Source organism: Pelobates fuscus, chromosome 5 (assembly GCF_036172605.1).
Source record: "Pelobates fuscus isolate aPelFus1 chromosome 5, aPelFus1.pri, whole genome shotgun sequence".
Lineage (NCBI taxonomy): Eukaryota > Metazoa > Chordata > Amphibia > Anura > Pelobatidae > Pelobates > Pelobates fuscus.
In genome coordinates this window covers 95,461,793-95,480,994 of record NC_086321.1, presented here as the reverse complement: position 1 = coordinate 95,480,994, position 19,202 = coordinate 95,461,793, and the positions used below count along the sequence as shown (strand labels likewise).

General features: G+C 40.6%; 2 protein-coding genes across 5 annotated transcripts in view; both read right to left on the bottom strand.

The window, feature by feature from the left end:
* Positions 1-16,852, bottom strand: part of TRAPPC13 (trafficking protein particle complex subunit 13) — a 42,489-nt gene extending 25,637 nt beyond the window's left edge. For all 4 annotated transcript variants that reach the window (XM_063454071.1, XM_063454072.1, XM_063454073.1 and 1 more), the window contains exons 1-4: positions 16,682-16,852; positions 9,097-9,165; positions 7,707-7,806; positions 380-464 (exon numbers count right to left, since the gene is read on the bottom strand). In XM_063454071.1, the coding sequence (XP_063310141.1) occupies positions 380-464; positions 7,707-7,806; positions 9,097-9,165; positions 16,682-16,727 (300 nt within the window). In that variant the 5' untranslated portion in view covers positions 16,728-16,852. The remainder of the gene's footprint in view (positions 1-379; positions 465-7,706; positions 7,807-9,096; positions 9,166-16,681) is intronic.
* SHLD3 (shieldin complex subunit 3) lies at positions 13,185-14,015 on the bottom strand. The gene has a single exon (XM_063456919.1). The coding sequence runs from the start codon at positions 13,956-13,958 to the stop codon at positions 13,212-13,214; it is 747 nt and encodes a 248-aa protein (XP_063312989.1). The 5' UTR covers positions 13,959-14,015; the 3' UTR covers positions 13,185-13,211.
* Positions 16,853-19,202: the final 2,350 nt, after the last annotated feature.

The following is a 19,202-nucleotide window of genomic DNA, read 5'->3' as shown; positions in this document are numbered from 1 at the left end:
TGTTTACACTTGTGTGTTGGGGGCTAGTTGCACTCCCGGCACATGAGACTTCAATTCTGTGCAAAATATACATCTGTCCTCAGGGAAGTGTGCACATGCGCTTTGAGACAGTCCACTTCAATAATGCGCTATAAAAGAAGCATTTGAGTGAACCTTTTGACGGTTGCCGCGACAGACGAGGAGTGGAGCGCAGCACTAGGAGCGTCGCCTGCACTAGATCCAAGGTGTGTTATTGATTAGTTGTTTTTGTTTTTTTTAATACTTATTTTAGAGTGTACAAGGGGGACCTAAAGAATATGCACAAAGGAAAAAAAAAAGGATAAGAGTTTAATGAAAGGTCTCCACACGAAACAAACACATTTTTAAATAAATTGATTACCTTTACTTGAATGTCTTTGACGATTTGGTTGCTGTCATTGTGAACGCTTATATAACTGGAGAAAGTCTCACCCAGGAAGATATTTCTATTGGGGCAAAAGAGGGAAAAAAAGGGGGGGGGGAAGCATTTCATGAACAGACAAGATCATAACAGATATCCTCAGTAGTTGGTGTGCCAAAAGGCTAGTCATCACTGCCCTAGGGATATTGAGAGTGTGATTCCTCTCTTGCGCTCAGCTGCTCCACTGACTGTACATAAGTGCCATGAAAAACACTGTCCATAAACACCCAGACAAGGTTAAAGGGACACTATAGTCACCTGAACAACTTTAGCTTAATTAAGCGGTTTTGGTGTATAGAACATGCCCCTGCAGCCTCACTGCTCAATCCTCTGCCACTGCTCAATCCTCACACCTCCCTGCATGTGACTTGCACAGCCTCCCATAAACACTTCCTGTAAAGAGAGCCCTATTTAGGCTTTCTTTATTGCAAGTTCTGTTTAATTAAGATTTTCTTATCCCCTGCTAGGTTAATAGCTTGCTAGACCCTGCAAGAGCCTCCTGTATGTGATTAAAGTTCAATTTAGAGATTGAGATACAATTATTTAAGGTAAATTACATCTGTTTGAAAGTGAAACCAGTTTTTTTTTCATGCAGGCTCTGTCAATCATAGCCAGGGGAGGTGTGGCTAGGGCTGCATAAACAGAAACAAAGTGTAACAAACTCCTAAATGACAGTGAATTGAGCAGTGAAATTGCAGGGGAATGATCTATACACTAAAACTGCTTTATTTAGCTAAAGTAATTTAGGTGAATATAGTGTTCCTTTACAGGACCACTATAGGCACCCAGACCACTTCAGCTCCCCCTAGTTTTAACCCTGCAGCTGTAAACATAGCAGTTTCAGAGAAACCACTATGTTTACAATAAGGGTTAATCCCGCCTGTAGTGGCTGTCTCCCTGACAGCCACTAGAGGTCGCTTCCACGATCCTCAATGCATTGAGTAATGCATTCCTATGGGCGGTTTGAATGCGCACGCAGTTCTGGCCGCGCATTCGGAGCTGACATCGGCAGGAGGGAACCTAATAACCCTTCAGCCCAGTGGGCTCCTTTAACCCCTTAAGACCGCAGGGCGTTCTATGCCGTCCCCATTTTGGTGGCTCTAAACGCCGCAGGGCGGCATAGAACGCCCTGCGATATTTTCTACTTACCCAGTCGCCGGCGATCCCACGCCGGCAATTGCGGTATGGGGGGGACTTACATGGGAGCCCAGGGAGTCCGCCTCCGTCCTCTTCGGCCCCCCGGGCCATGTGATTGTGAGGTCCTTGCAAGGACCCCGCGATCACATGGACGGCACAGCCGTCCATGTCAATGCCAGCAGGAGGAGTACCTGTAATGACAGGTTCTCCCCCTGCTGTCTGAAAAAATAAAATGTTAAAACGGTGTAAAAATAAGATTATATATACTTAAATCATATATATATTTATTATATATATGATCTAAGTATATAGATACACATAAATATACATACACTGTCTACGTGTATTTTAATATTAATATATACATAAATATATATATATATTAATATCAAAATACACGTACAATGATATTGATTATCATTGTAAGCTTGAGGGGATCAAGCTGAAACGTTGACACCTTTGATGTTTTAGTGAGTAAAATAACAGTTACATTTTATCAAGTCCCTGGAGTGCTATCTTTGAATCTTCCGTTATATATATATTTATATATAATAAAAAATAACTCAATATATAAATACGTTAAAAAAATATATAAACGGGGCGGGGCCTGACTGTCATGGAGGGAAGACGTGCCTGACTGAAGCTCTCTAAAAATTTCTGAAAACACGATTCTAAAGGCACCCTTAAACTACTAAAAACGACAGATAATGTCCCCACACGACTTACTGGCAATCAGCCCCCACGGTAAACCGGTAATGCGGACCGTGGGTGGACGACAGACTGCAGGCAGAACCTGCGAAGGCATGAGGCCTGGAGCGCACTGGATGGGAGCGGCGGCCGAGCTCCCAGCCTGGAGCAGCCCGGGGACTGACTGCTGCAAGTGGGTTCCCCGCATCCCCCCCTTTGGGACCTGTGAGGGAGATCACGGTCCACCCCTGGGAGTCCTCCCAGATAGGGCAGCAGAGAAAGGGAAATCGGGCGGAGAGCCGAGAGACCCGCCCAAGATGGCAGAGACCATGCGGCCTGACGGCTGCCACGCAACATGGCAGGGCTCCTTGATCAGCCTGGAGCAAATCCTCACAGACTTCTGGCGCAGAATGGAGCTCAAACTTCGGCAGAGGACACCGATGAGGCCTGCCTCAAGCTGCACACCCTGTCGCCCACCGCCTGACCCACAGAAAAGACCTACAGCCCTGCAACAACCCAGAAAAGCGGGAAGGCGACGGAGAACCAAACCGCCATCTTACCGGCACAGAACGGCAACACTGAAAATGCCGCCGAAACCAAGCGCACCCTCCACCCTGAGAGCAGCCATACCCCGGCCCAAAGATCCACCTCGACAACTCCGATCACGTCCAGAGATCCGTCGCACCAAAACACCACCGCATGGGAACACATGGTGGGCAGCTGCACAGCCCCAACGAGCCCACACCGGACCCAAGGCATGGCAGAGAACCACAACGCTACCACCAGCAAGCGGGCCTACCACACCGCATCGAGCACAGCAACTGCCAAAGAGCGCCCCATCCACCCGACCGACAACACTGTATACCGGCAACATCAGCACAGACCTGCGTAAAGACAGGTGGCCGAGGAAAACGACGGCACCCACACCACCCCACCCTGCTCGACCCCTGATCGGGGCAGTTGCCGACAATCGAGACATTCCCACACTGGGCATCGGCTGAAATGCCTTCCACCCTGCCCCACAGCTGACTGACCTGGAACCGCTCCGTGTGAGCACACTCCTCGGCTGTCACAGCTGCTACCGGAATACCCAGATACCTTGTCGGATTGGTAACCCATGCACCACTGAACTCGCCTGTATATGGCATGGGGAAACTCTTACCACTGTTATAATGTATTAGCTGGTACACGATCAATGTGACCTACGTTTTAGTTTAACTCTCATTGCTTGACAATTGCACATAGTTTAAATACTTGACTGACCACCTGCTAGTTAGCCATGCTCCTTTTCTCGATATGTTTAGCATACCAGTGATACTTATATGCTACACTAGTAAATTGAGCCAATCGGTACAATATAGTGGTTAACCCACGAACCCCACTCACTAAGCACGCACCACTCAGCCTACAGTGAACAGCTAAGTTAAACCTCTGTATGCTAGCTGTCCTATTAGTCCACTCATTCTAGTGCCTGTGAAACCTTAAGTATTAGCTTGCAAATGTAACCCATACTGATGAATATGTTAGACAGGGCTGGAGTAGTAAAGCATGGCTAGTCAGTACACTCTCTGTCTGCCCGTTAGTCTACTCACTCTAGGGTCTGTTAAGTATTAGCTTGCGACTACAACTCATATCGATGTATATGATAGAGCCTGAGTGGTGAAGCATGACTAAATAATGTTAACCTGTGAAAGCTTATGCCAATCTATTTTATCTTATCCTACAAAGTATGTCTATAACTGTTATATCTCATAAAAAATGTGCTGTTTATCCATGCCACAAAGTTTGACACTGAAAAGCCTGTACTCGCTATTGTGGCGCTACAGGTCCCTATGTTATGTTACTATATGCACATGAAAAATAAAGAATTTAAAAAAAAAAAAAAAAAAAAAAAAAAAAAAAATATATAAACATGCGTAATTTCGTTCTAACTGTATTTTAAAATTTATATATATATATATATATATATATATATATATATATATATATATTGATATCAAAATACATGTTGAACGAAATAATATATATATCTATATACATAAGTATATACGGATATATCACTATACATATATATAAATAAACATAATTGAAAAAAATTATATACACATATACATATATATTTATATAAAATTCTACGTATATTTATGTAATAATTTTACATAATTAGGTCATTTTATTAATTACAATTTGCAGGACCTTCCTGACAACCCAGGCCGAAAGTTCAGGGAATTTCATTTGCTAGCACTATATTTAACCCTGTAACTTTCCAAGACACCATAAAACCTGTACATGGGGGGGTACTGTTTTACTCGGAAGACTTCGCTGAACACAAATATAAGTGTTTCAAAACAGTAAAATATATTTCAACGACGATATCGTTAGTGACAGTGAAATTTTTTGCATTTTTCACACACAAATGGCACTTACACTGACGATATAATTGTTGCGCTACATTTTACTGTTTTAAAACACTAATATTTGTGTTCAGCGAAGTCTCCTGAGTATAACAGTACCCCTCACGTACAGGTTTTATGGTGTTTTCAAAAGTTACAGAGTCAAATATAAGGTTTGCGTTTCAGTTTTTTCACATTAAAATTCGCCAGGTTGCCTTTTAGACCGTATGGTAACCCAGGAATGAAAATTATCCCCATGATGGCATACAATTTGCAATAGTAGGCAACCCAGGGTATTGCAAATAGGGTATGTTCAGTTTTTTTAGTAGCCACTGAGTCACAAACACTGGCCAAAATTTGCGTTCAAATTAGTTTTTTGCATTTTCAAATATTAACACTAACTTTGGCCAGTGTTTGTGACCAAGTGGCTACTAAAAAAGACTGGACATACTCCATTTGCAATTCCTTGGGTTGTCTACTTTTGCAAATGGTATGCCATCATGGGGGTAATTCTTATTCCTAGGCTACCATATGGTCTCAAAGGCAACGTAACCAATCTGGCGAATTTCAATGTGAAAAAACTGAAATATGTAACACGCTATATTTGACCCTGTAACTTCCCAAAACACCATAAAACCTGTACAGAGGGGGTACTGTTTTACACGTGAGACATCGCTGAATACAAATATGTGTATTGTAATTGCAGTAAAAGCAAACAGTATTTTGACATTCACAGTTAAAATGTCACGTAGAACTAAAAAAATTAAAACAATTTTTATTTTCTCCCATTTTTTAAAAATATTTTTTTCATATTAAATTATGTTCCATACCTAAATATTTGATGTTAAACGAAAGCCCTGTTTCCCCTGCATAAAATGATATATAATAAGTGTAGGTGAATTGTGACGAGACCAATCTCGCCACATTGCATTGGAGAAGCCTGGTTGCCCGCCTGCTGCCTTTGGACCATGGACCAGACTTTATGTGAAAATATTAACCCAGATAGCTATGCCATGGAGCCAATTCGTGTAATTAAAGACTCTGGCTCCATGGCAATTAAACTGTATTCGTGTGGTCTGAGTGCCATTCACCTAATAATGTGCACTCAGACCTGAGCTATCTGGGGATATGTGACATGTCTGTGTTTTATGTATAAAAGGTGTTTTTATGTATTTTAAAGTGTTTTACTGTCTTTGTGTCCCCATGTGCTCAATGGAGTCTTTCTCTGTCCTGGGAGGTAATTGGATTACTTCTCCATTGTCTACGGGAGAGAGGGCTCTGTAAACTGGTCTGAGCCGGAAAGCCATGCTGGCAGGGGGTTTTAAAACATACTATTACTAACTTTTGAACCCCTGGTCTGATTCATGCCATTTTTTAATATGTTGTTCCCCTGAATGGATTGATTGCGGATATGTATTTTTATGTGAATGTGATGTATGGTTTTAAGGTTATGAAAGTTGGGTAAAAAGTATGTTTTAACTGTATGTATAATTGAGTTTCCTCTCAGGATAAGGGGAGGGAATATGTGGGATGTAACTGATGTGTGAGTGGTTGTTTTATACCTCCTTATGGGCGGACCTGTATTTGTAACAACTGCAATAAAAACCAGGCTGGGTGTGCCAGCACCTGAGACCACTGCTTGACCCTCAACACAGAGGCTTGTCTCGTTCTTGGGGGGATTCACTGTATGCTGTTGGAGACTGATTGCCAGGAGTGTAAACTGATGTATGCTTTTCCTGTTCGTCTGCTAGCAGCTATTCGTGAGGTTCCAGTTTGGAGTGCTATTTTGTATCCAGTTCGGGAGTTTGGTGTTCTGCAGTAGCTGTGCCTGTCTCTCAGAAAGGGGCATATCGCCTTAACGGATTTTAACCCCTTGTCTGCTGAAACGGTCCGTTACATGCATTTAATATGAAAGAGGTGAATTACGGTTGGACAGACATATAGCGCAAATGCCAGGTTTTGTTTATGTTTTTTTTGGATCACAACTTGTACATTTGGCTGCGGTTTTAAGGGGTTAAAAGGGATGCCATAGCCACCAGAACAAATACAACTTAACATACTTGCTTTGGGGAGTACAGCCGGTCTCTGCAGGCATTTTAGTATAAACACGGCCTTTTCAGAAAAATAATTTGTTGAAACATAAGATCCAAACCACATTCAGTTTGCTTATATCACTATTCATAAAAAAAAAACAAAAAAAAAAAATTGTATTTTATATGCTCTGCATGGAGACGCTAAACTTTCCCCTTTGAGATGCATTGATTCAATGCATCTATGAGAAGATGCTGATCGGCCAGAGCAGCATTTGGCTCTGCCACCTTCCCCCACCCCTTGGCTTAGATCATCACGTCTGATGATCTCAACTAAGGAGGCAGAACGGGGAAGGAGCCAGCGCTGAAATAAAAGGTAAAAAGGGGGGCCGAACACTTTGTGATGGATATCTTAATGCCTGTCTGTTAGTCTGTAAAACATTGTTTTTGATACCTGTCATGGATCAAATGCAGTGACAATTGTTGATGCTGTATAAAAATATTTGAAAACTAATAAAAAAAAAAAAAAGGGGGGGGGGGGGTCCGACCATCAAAATAGTTAAACACTATAGGGTCAGGAATACACATTTGTGTTCCTTTAAAGGGACACTGTAGGAACCCAGACCACTTCAGCCCATTCAAGTGGACTGGGTGCAACGTCCCATGTCCCTTAACCCTACAGTGGTAATTGTTGCAGTAAACTGCAAACTGAGAAACTGCAATAATTACCTCTGACTGTTAACTCCTCTACCAGACAACCACTAGAGGTACTTCATGTATCTAATTGGACCTTTGGTACGTTATCTGACACTGGACATCCTCACGCTCTGCAGGAGGACCTCCAGTGTCAGATTTTTCCCCATATCAAAGCATTGAATAAAGCACTGAGAGAGGGGGGTGGAAGGAGCCTATAGTGCCAGGAAAATGGGTTTGTTTCCTTGGAACTTTAGAATCCTTTTAACTCGAAAAAAAGTATGTATCATAAAAATATATCTTTTCAGTTAACATTTGTCTCATTACCCAAAGTTCTGTGGCAAAGTGAGCATTTCTCCCAGCATTATGATTTCTGCTCCTTTTACAGTGGAAGGGTCATCTTTCATTAGGTTATTAAACAGATCTCCTGCAAGAAAAGAAATAAAGACATGGGAGTAACTGGCATGCTACATTGCATTTTTGTGCAGTTTCTTAAAATCTTGTCAGTCATTGAAGGGTTTAACGATACATTTTTAATGCAATCCTGGCACGAAGAAACAGTTTTTAAAAATGCTGACCGCCCACTCACACTTAAGTCATATTGTTAGGTCTTAGTTCAGCACTTAATGTAGCACACGGTGCTCTGAATGTGTGTACACAGTTCCTGCATTTAACTTTAAAGGAGTGAGCGGGCTCCCCCATTTGTGCTCAGTGAGTGCTCTTGTATGTGCACATGTTGATCTGACCGTTTTTTTTTTTTAAATTCTTTATTTTTGTCGTGCAGTGGATTAACAAGCAGAGTTATCGGTACATCATTATGCATTATAGGGTACAAGTGTTTCACATGAGATATCTTAGTAGCATATAGAAGAATAAAACTGCACTTTTTTTTTTTTTTGAAAAGGTAGCATACAAGTAGGAACATATTATGTCAGACATTGAGAGGGAAACATGTACACTAGAAATCAAGCATATAGTCTGACAATAATTACAACGTGGGAAAAACGGTTTGTCACATGCTAAGGGGTTATATTAATGTTGCTTCTGAAACTTAAGTATAGGTTTAAGCATACGATGCTAAGGATACAATAGTGCTTAGTTTTTGTCATCCAGTGAGACACAAAATCCGGTTGGTTAAAAAAGTAAGTATAGCTCGTGGAGCCTAACTGCTAAGTTGCATGTTAGTAGGGTCACATCAGAGTAAGGAAAATTAAAATGGGGAAAAATAGAAAAGTAACAAAATTATAGCGCTCGCTTAACTCTGGGCTAGGCTATGAATAAACAGACATAAATTTACAGGCTATGCTGAGCTAGCAGAACTGCCATACTGAGTATATGTACGTGATGCTGCCCGACAGGCTAGATATACTAAGGATCAACAGTAGTAACATTATACTAGCAGGTTAGTGCAGGCATGGGTGTATAGTCCGTGTGGAGCAAGTCTTAGGCTATTGAGATTGGGTATTTAGCTGGTGCGAGAGCTCTGGGGATCTGACCGTTTTTGAACTGAAAAATTAAAACGAACAAACATTAAATTGAAAAAAAAATTTTATAAAAAGGTGTGAGCTGCCTGTGTAGTGTTATGCCAAACAAATTTATGAATGGCTAAACTGGAAACGGGCAAAACCTTGTGATGACACAAGCAGAAACATGTGGAGCATAAGTGCTGAAAAACAAGGAGGTCGCCGATTTATATGGACAAAATCCAAGCAATTACCTGGAAGGTCCCGTTCTTCACAGGTCACTGGTATATTGGTGAACAGGGTTGGCTTGGTAAGACGCATCACTGTGGGGAGGGGGAGAAGTGACAGGAAAATATAAATCATCAAATATTTACACATGTAGTCGTAATCAAAAAATAAATAAGTCATGCTAAGCATCATGCCTGTCTAAAGGTAATACCATTCATACAAGTTTTTTTTTTTTTTAATTCAGTGCTGATGGAATTCACAAAACACTACACTTAGTGCAAGTTATGTACAGGAAATAAATGAAAGTGAATTTATCTTACACAATCCCGAACCTTGATATTGGCCTTAGGTTTCCAAATGTTAGGGAGAAAGCACACAACTCTACACCCGGGAGAGAAATACACAACATGGACACAGTGCAGAGAAGAGCTCTTTACCAACCAACCCCTCCTAGTATCTTCGAGAATAGACACATGGGCCATTTACTAAATTGAGAATTGCCAGGAATTCAAAGTGAATATTAAATCTAAGGCCAAAACTGTTGAACTGAAACCAGATCTGACTTGGAGAATGTTGGAGAATGTTTCTAAAATTGGCTTAAATCTTGAACTGCACTTGAATTGTCAAATCTCCCTTTAGTAAATAAACCTGTGAGTATTTGGGAAATTGATGGCAGTGCTGTCTGAACTTTTATTTAAAGGGCACTCCTCCAGGCACCCAGACCACGTCTGCCCATTGGAGTGGTCTGGGTGCCAACTCCCACTACCCTTAACCCTGCAAGTGTAATTATTGCAGTTTTTTTTTTATAAACTGCAATAATTACCTTGCAGGGTTTACTCCACCTCTACTAGACAGCCACTGGAGGGCACTTCCTGGATCATAGCACAGGAAACCTGTGCTAGAGTGTCGCTGGACGTCCTCACGCTGTGTGAGGACCTCCAGCGTCGCTCATTTCCCCCATTTTCAATGCTTTCCTATCGGGAGCTCGCATGCGCATTAGGTCTCCCCGGCTGGTGGGCGGGATCAGTCTCGCCCACCGGCCGATGCAAGCAAAGGGAGGAGTGGCGGCGGTGTAAGAAGCAGCGACGTGGGACATGTCGCTGCTTCTGGTAAGTTACTGAAGGGGTTTTGACCCCTTCAGCAACCGGGGATTGGGGGGTGGGAGGGAGAGGGGGACCTGCAGTGCCAGGAAAACGGATTGTTTTCCTGGCACTGGAGTTTCCCTTTAAGTCCTTTTTCACTCCTGACAGTTTTTCAAAATCCTTTCTGGACTGTGGCTTAAAACTGCAGCGTTTTACAAAAAGCTATGGGTGAAGCAATTAAATGATGTGCCTGGAATTAACGGAAGGGCTTGCAAAAGCTGCATTCTGTCACTTTGACAAGCTTCCCCCTTAACCATACCCCCATGCAGGAAAAAAATAAATGTATGCTTTCTTTCGGGGTAAATCTCGAGGAGTTTAAAAAAAAAAATAATAATAATTAAAAAACAAACAAAAACAAACAAACAATGGAGTGTTCCTTTAAGGGTTCAACTATACACAGATACATAGACTGCATAGAAACCTGCTCAAATCTTTCACACGGCACTAGATTGGCAAGTGAAAATTGTAGTGATGGGTCATTTTAAGGCCTGACTTGTAAAGTGTGACTTGAAATTTTAATCTCTACGAATATCCCCAATTTCTAAACTACACAGTTCTTATTTTACAGGTTCTTCCACAAAGGTTTGCATGTACTACAGGGCTTATTTACGAAACCAGCAATTGCAAAAAAATGATAAGGCACGTTGGAGATTTTTTCCATTTTAACTATTATGGTATAAATGTAGCATGTATGTTGTCAGTTCTTTAACAATACCTGGGTTTGGTATACAAAAGCCAGTGAGTGAGCAATAACGGTAATTTGATTTTATGATAAAATGCTATGCAATGTCTAATAAACACAGGCAAATCAGAACCACTAATTTTATAGTGGAAGAAATGAAGTCAAAAAGTAAAATGCAAAGGGTACACTCAAAATGAATGATAACTGTGAGATCAACAGAATACTTAAAAGGACCACTATAGGCACCCAGACCACTTCAGCTCAATGAAGTGGTCTGTGTGCCAGGTCCATCTAGGGTTAACCCTGCAGCTGTAAACATAGCAGTTTTAGAGAAACTGCTATGTTTACATTAGGGTTAATCCAGCCTCTAGTGGCTGTCTCATTGAAAATCACAGTGAGAAGACGCCGGACGTCCATAGGATAGCATTGAGAAATGCTTTCCTATGGACTAATTGAATGCGCGCGCGGATATTGCTGCGCATGCGCATTCATTGCTGATGTCGGAAGAAGGAGGAGATTTCCCCAGCGTCGAGGGGAGAAAGGTAAGAATGTAACCCCTTCCTCCCCCTTCAGCCCGGTGGGAGTGGGACCCAAATACCCTATAGTGCCAGGAAAACGAGTTTGTTTTCCTGGCACTATAGTGGTCCTTTAAAAAGGAACACTAATTTTATTTGGTCGATGGAAAAATAGGACATTTTTGAATCAGGGTAATTCATTTAAGTGTAAAACTTAAGTCCAAAAAAAAAAAAAAAACTGAAAGCATAGCTGATTTTTTTTTCTTCTGCTATTTTGGTGTAAATTTTTAAATACACTTTAGTGAATAACACTATTATATACACCTATAGTAATTAAAAATTTAGAATGGCTAAAATTGCTTTCTAGTCAAATTTTTTTTATTATTGAAGTTTTAAATTAGTAATATAACAAACAATATCAATTAAAAAAAAGGGGAAAAGGGGATTAAAGGTTAAATGTTCATAGTTAAACAATACAATGATTAAAAAAAAAACAATTGCATGAATAACATTAAAACAAGTATATACACAATAAATCATTAAAGGTGTAAACTATCTAGTCAATGACAATTAAGAAACTGCATAATATTATAGGTCAATTGTGGGTCTTATTGCTTGTTTGGTATTATCTTCCCATGTGTTCCAGTGAATTTGGTCCACCAAAGAAGATGGATATCCAAGTCATTTCGTAACACTTGCCATCTAGCACCAGATACAGAACCTCTTTATGAGATGGTATATTAGATGCTTTAAGGTATCTATGGACAGAAGACGTAGCTGCTATCAAAATATGGCCTATAAATTATCTTGCCAATTCTGTTGCCATTATAAGGACATTTCTTTAATAGACTTAACTCAGGAATTCATACAGTGAATGATGAATTTTCTTAATATGTGAATTTCTTTCCAAAATGTTAGAAATGTGGGACAATGCCACCAAATATGAGAAAGTAAACCAAATTTGACTGCATGCATACCAATATTTATTGGAAATACTTGGATTAATTTTAAGTAACCTGGATGGGGCTATGTATCACCGATAGACAATTTTATATTGGTTCTCCATGTTATTGGAACATTGTGTTACTCAATTTAAAGCAAACCCATCTTTCAATTTGTATTGTACATTTAAAGGGGCACTATAATCACCAGAACAACTACAGCTCAATGTAATTTTTCTGGTGAGTATGGTCAGTCACTGCAGGCTTTTTGCAGTAAACCCTTTTTCAGAGAACCCTGGAACACCACCAGTGGCTACTACTCAGATGGCTACTAGAGGTGCTTCCTGGGGCAGTGCTGCACACATTCAGTCTCTCCACCCTCTGCATGGAGGCACTGAACTTTCCTCATAGAGATGCATGGATTCAATTCAGGAGATGCTGACTGGCCAGGGTGGCCTTTGGCTCTGCCTGCCAGACCTGCCTCTGATAAGAAAGCATTGTGATTGGCTGAGATCATCACTTCTGATTATGTCAGCCAAGGAGGCAGATCAGGGGCAGAGCCAGCACCAGCAAACGGGAATAAAGATAATATTTTACTATGTTTAGGGGGCCAGACGGTTCTGGCTGGTGTTTTTAACACTATAGGTTCAGAAATAAGTGTTTGGGTTCCTGACCCTATAGTGTTCCTTTAAATCTTCAAAAATCTCTAAGTCTAGTGACAAAATAACACAAAACACATTTTTCCAATATCATTTTATTTTGTACATTTATAAACTTTCATTAAAAAAATAAAGAAATATTCATCCTTATTTGATGCAGTATTTAAGTTATGATTCAAAATATGTTTACATAAGTGTTATGCTACAAATGTAATATAATTCCATGTTTACGGACATACAACTTCATTTTCCCAGTAAGTTTTAATTTTTCTTTAAGGAATGTGCCAGTATGTTCACAGTACTGCAAGTCACAGAAAACCCAGATTTCAGGTAGATCCCTCCGCAATGTGGCATTACAGCTTGGAAGATAATGGTGTTTGTTTATACGGTTTAGTTTCATCCAAACCTCTTCCAAATTTAGACCGCCACACATCGATGGCTCAATGCTCCACCAGCCTCTGTGGAATGGATTTAGAAGCAGTGTATTTAGATGGTTCTTCAGCTCCTCAGAAAGGGGAATGATGGTTTCTGGCCAGTTACATCTAGAAGTACAAAGACTCCAGGATCTTCTGAGCATAGTCTTACCAGGTTCTGCTGCCTGTCCTTCAATGAATGTATTTTCATAGTTAATGATCTTCTTAGAGTGCTGGTCACCTTCATTCTTTGTACTTGGTTTAAATTCTAATAGATCCATAGTGCAATCGTAGCCTTTACACCTCCCGACATTCTCTGTGTTAACAGTGCATGGATTGATGTACTTTGCATCTTCCTGTGATATTAAAGGTGGGTTTATCTGAGGTTTGAGGGCAAAGCTAGGTGAATTACACGGAAACCAAGGAGAAAATGTTGGCAAAGTTCGAACAGGGAATTGTTCTAATGCAGCATCTGCAATTTTTTGTATCACTTCCTTTTGATTAATGGAAGGACGATAATGCACAATCACTTCCATTCCAATGTCATCGTTTTTAGAACATAAGCAAAATGGAGATCAATGTATAAATCTTTTCACATAGTAACTCCTTGCAATAAATAAATAAATACTTATTCAAGAAAATGTTTCTCAAGAAGGATTGTTCTTTGACTTTCTTCATGAATTTAGATCAAACGGAAATCTTCGTTCTGCTTGTATTTGTCTGATAAAAAAAAAATATATATTAAAAAAAATTAATTAGAAACGTCCTTAGGGAATGCTGAGTGGCTTTCACATAACCAATTTAAACATTCAGAATACACCAGGACCCTTTTTCCATTCCACTTAACTCCTCTCACAGATGCATTGCAGAGCAGTTCCAAGATATCATCGGTAATAGTGACCTAAATTAGAAGCATAGTTGGAGTCATGTGCAGCTTGGTTTCCATTCTTGAGAGACAAGACATCACCATCCAGTAACGTTTATACTATATCCCAAGCTATATGCAAACGGCAAATACAAATTAAGCATATAAAAGTTAATTACATAGAATTCGGTAACATTTTACTTCCGGGATTGCCAGAACCTTTAACTTCCAAGAATAAAGAGAATAGGACTATTGATTCACCCAAATAAAGCACCAATATCGAACATACATTTTCTGACTGGGGACATAGGAACACCCCAAGCTCCATATCCACATGCTATAGTGGTTATAGTGTCAGGAGTGCTCTGCACCCTCTCAATGTAGTCAAACCATCTAAGGACAGTTAATCAACTTACCTAGGTGCCGGTGCAGCATCAGGCTTCTCCTGTAGGAGAAGGTGAATATATTCCCCTAGCTAAGCACAGTCAGTTATGGGGCTGTATCACTGACTGAAAGTGCTCAGCTGATGCTCTCAGACAATGATCACACCAGGCATTTAGTAGGACTCAAGTAAGCTATCAAATTGTTTTCACTAATCACTCTGGGAGGGAACCAGGACTGTGGTCATGCTCCTTGCAGTGTTCCTTTAAAACTATGCACAAACACGAATTACAATGTGACTATAGTAATCCTGAAAGTTACGTCAGGCACCCACTTACTCATTTGAAAAATACAGTGGTACCTCGGTTAACATAATTTTCAGTTTACAAATGAAAATAATGCCTCTGTTTACGATTTTTTTTCGCAATACAAAGCAAGTTTCCCCAGGATGCATTGCATTGCGCCTGGGAGGCTTACAGCGCCACCCCGTGCATGCTGGAGTCTGTGGGTAGCACGTGGCGTCGAGTGTGGAGGTGTTGGAGCAGCTTTTGCATCGAGTTTTGGAGCCATTCTGGAATTTGTTTTGCAGCGGTTTTGGTACTTTTTTGGTGCATTTCTCAAGTGGTAGAAAGGTAGGGAGCTTCATCGTTTTCATGCCTTTTAATTTGTGTTCTGCATTGTGGGTTGGTCTCCATGTCAGCTCATTTTGACTTTTTCTGACTTCTAGAGCAGATTAATTGCTTTTCAATGCATTCCTATGGGAAACCACGTTTCGGTTTACAAATTTTTTCACAATAAGAAAAGTCCCAGGGAACGCATTAAATTCGTAAACCGAGGTACCACTGTAGTGCATTTAAAATGCAACAGAGTTTAACTACATTTAACCCCTTAAGGACACATGACATGTCATGATTCCCTTTTATTCCAGAAGTTTGGTCCTTAAGGGGTTAAAAAACAAAAACACACTGCTCTGAATTTCCTCTTTTAACAGAATAGTCTATCCACTACTTCAGCTGTCAAGGAATTTTTTCTGATATGTAATTTTGCCGTTCGCTTTCTAAAACAAAGAAATGGCCGCTGGTTCCTTTTATTTTAACTAGACACACACGACGTTACCAATGAAAAATTACAGAAACCTTTAGTAGTTTTATTCATGTCTATCACTAATGAAAAGAGAGGGGATTTCATTTTTCATTTACCTGGGAATTGTCATGAGCTCAGAAAATAGCAAGTTTTAACCTAAAACATTCTAACAGGAAACCAACTCATCTCTATTTTCGATTGTTTTACCTTAAATTTGCAATTACCTAATGAAATCCCATTAATTCAGAGCTTGTAGCGGAGTATAAATACCAATATCAAATTTACACCAATTACTTCACAGCCCTACTAATAGAAAACTGGAAATGTGTGGTTACATATATAGAAACATACATTTATTTACATGGCAGTTACATTTGTCTATTATGTATCAACTCTTAGCATGGTTATTGGGTGAAGTCATGGATAGCAGTAAGAGATGTTATAACAGTATTATGGCTGTCAGAGCATCCCAGGATAGTTAGTGCAATAGGTGGGAGAGTTACCTTCTGGCCACCCCTGGCATAGCCATTACTACAATATAAGTAACACCTGGGCCCCTGAAGAGTGGAAACCCGATTTACTAAAAGAATGATGTGATAAATAATGCAAGTTTCTGTTTAACCCCTTAAGGACACATGACGTGTGACGTGTGACATGTCACAATTCCATTTTATTCCTAAAAGGGTTAAAGGGCTGGTTGAGTAGTGACTATAACCCAATCAATAATAATACTAGTCCAGTTACAGTCTCCCCCCCCGCCCCGGGTATTATAGTATAGGAGATCACGGTGTGGCAGCATTGGGGGGCTATCCCCGGAGCCCTGCCTGGGACAGTGCGGAAGTGACTCCTAGACACACGGTAAGAGTGTATAAAGAGGCACAGACACCGGCTCTCCCGCCCTGACCGCTCACCCCTGCCCGCAGTCTGTACCTTTCAGGGCCAGCAGATGCTCCTGCTTGGGCTGATTGGCGTCCATGGTGCCAGGCTGCACGGCAAATCTGCTTCTACGGAACGGCGAATGAACCAAACCGCCGCTGTAAGCTCGCGCATGCGCACTACGTGACCTAGCCGCTAGATGTTGAATCACTCACTGCGCCTGCGCGCGGTCCTCGTCACGTGACGCGGCTCAGTCTCATTGAGTGCATGTTTACAGGGTGGGGTGTTACTGGCTGATGTGTAAAAAGGGACACTGCAAGCATAGTGGATACATGTATTCATGGTTTTCATAGACTGCACATCCAGTGGTTGTGGGAAGAGACATGCTTTTGGATGTCTGAAATATCACAGTCACCTTTACATACCTCCCAACATTAAAAATGGACAGAGATTAACACTTTAATTTTAGGGGTATGAGTGGGGGTGGCCAAGGGTGGGGCTGTTTTGAAACATTTTAGGTTACTTACTAGTAATTACTGTAAATAAAATTGAATTTACAGCCACAGTTATTGTAGTTAACTGTGACACTTTACAGCATTGTTGCTGTGGTGCTCTGGTATACATTCAGACACACCATAAATATAGTGTTCCTACCTGGGTGTCCACGAATGTCCCATCTGATGCTTTACTTTACGACCAATAAAAATCTTATTCGTAAAAAAAAAAAAAAAAAATAGAGCTCCTAGAAAAAGACATATTTGTGCCCAAAATAGGGACTGTTCCTCCTAAAGAGGGACACTTGGCAGATATTTGACAAGCCTCCTTAACATTTTGTTTGTTTTTGTTTGCCCCTTCTAGACTGGTACAGTCTCCTCCTCACTGTATTTTTGTCTCTGGAGTTTATTCATGAAACACATTGTTGTGTATAGAAAACTAAAATCATATAATTTAGGGTAAAGGTACTTCATTGGAAACATTGTTCAATAAGCTATATGAAAAGCTTAGATTTTAAAATATTACGATTCATATTTTATTTCACTACCTTTAGATTATAAACTTGTTGGAGCAGGGTGCTCGTCAACCTATTGTTCTTGTAACAGTTTGTAATTGATTCATTTGCTGACTTATTGTTAAGCGCTGTGGAATAAGTTGGAACTATATAAATGCCAATAATAATAATAAACGCACTGTTTAGTGAAAATCCAGAATAACTATTGCAGCCATTATGTTTGTATATATTTGCTGGCAATCTGATTAAACAAAATAATTGAGAACGTTTATTCTCTGAAAGCACCACTTTGCTATCTTTGACTCCATGAAGAGATTTGTCAAGGCAAAAATAGATACTATTTTGGGACAAAGTGCTAAATAAAGAACAATCACCTTGAAAACCTATAGAATTGACTTTCAGGTTTTAACATGTTTGCAACCAAAAAAGCATCTGGTTTGCCTTCATAAATCATCCCCATGCATGTTATCTGTCTCTATCTGTCCATTTATTACAGGTTTCACTAGCCACATCCAATTTCTATGATGTAATGGACCAAGCCTATAAATACACAGGACAGGTCACGTCTTCATTAGTTTATAATTGACTACATGCACCTACTTCCTAATACATCATTCAGAGTGATTTAGAGATAAACTGTTTCAGTTGAATATTCACTAAATGGTAAAATATGTAAAATTGACAAGGAAATTTGAAATGTTAGGTCAAAGTTGCCAAGTTGAAATCACAGCTAATTTGAATATTGTTTTTTATAATACTACTCATTGTAAAGTCTGTGAATGGTTATTCTCAGGCAAAGACGAGAAAGTCTGTGACAAGGGTTCGTAGTAGATACAAATACTAGACCTGCAGCTATTGCAAGCCAATATTTCATATACCCAATGGTGGGATTCAGCCAATTAGCACAGGTTCGTGTGAACCTGTTACTAACATTTAACAAGTTCGCTGAACCGTTAGCGAAGCCGGCCCCCACCTGGAGCACAGAAATCACTTGTCAGATTGACAAGTGCTTTCTGCGCTCCCTCTGCTTGCAGTCAGTATGCGGCTCCATAAGGGAATCACCTCCCGCACCACGTATTATTATTATTATTTTTTTATTTATATAGCGCCATCAGATTCCATAGTGCTGTACAATGGGAGGACTAACAGACATGTAATTGTAACCAGACAACTGGACGTACAGGAACAGAGAAGTGGAGGGCCCTGCTCCATGAGCTTACATTCTAGAGGGAGTGGGGTATAGTGACACAGAGGGTAAAAGTAGGGGTAGGTTGTTAAAAAAGTATTCACTAAGGGCTTAGTACAGTGATGGCGAACCTTTTTGAACCCGAGTGCCCAAACCGCAATACATGCCAACTTTTTTTCCTTAAAGTGACAACACAGCAATTGCGTGTGTGTGTGTGTGTGTGTGGGGGGGGGTACGTGTGTGTGTGTGGGGGGGGGTTGCATGTGTGTGTGTATGAGGGGGCTGTGTAAGTGTGTGTGTGGGGGAGTGCTGTGTAAGTGTGTGGGGGGGGTGCTGTGTGTGTGGGTGTGTGTGTGTGAGGGGTGCTGTATGTGTGTGTG

Excerpts from the sequence above, each read along its gene's own strand:
- SHLD3 (XM_063456919.1), bottom strand. The coding sequence starts at position 13,958 with ATGGAAGTGATTGTGCATTATCGTCCTTCCATTAATCAAAAGGAAGTG.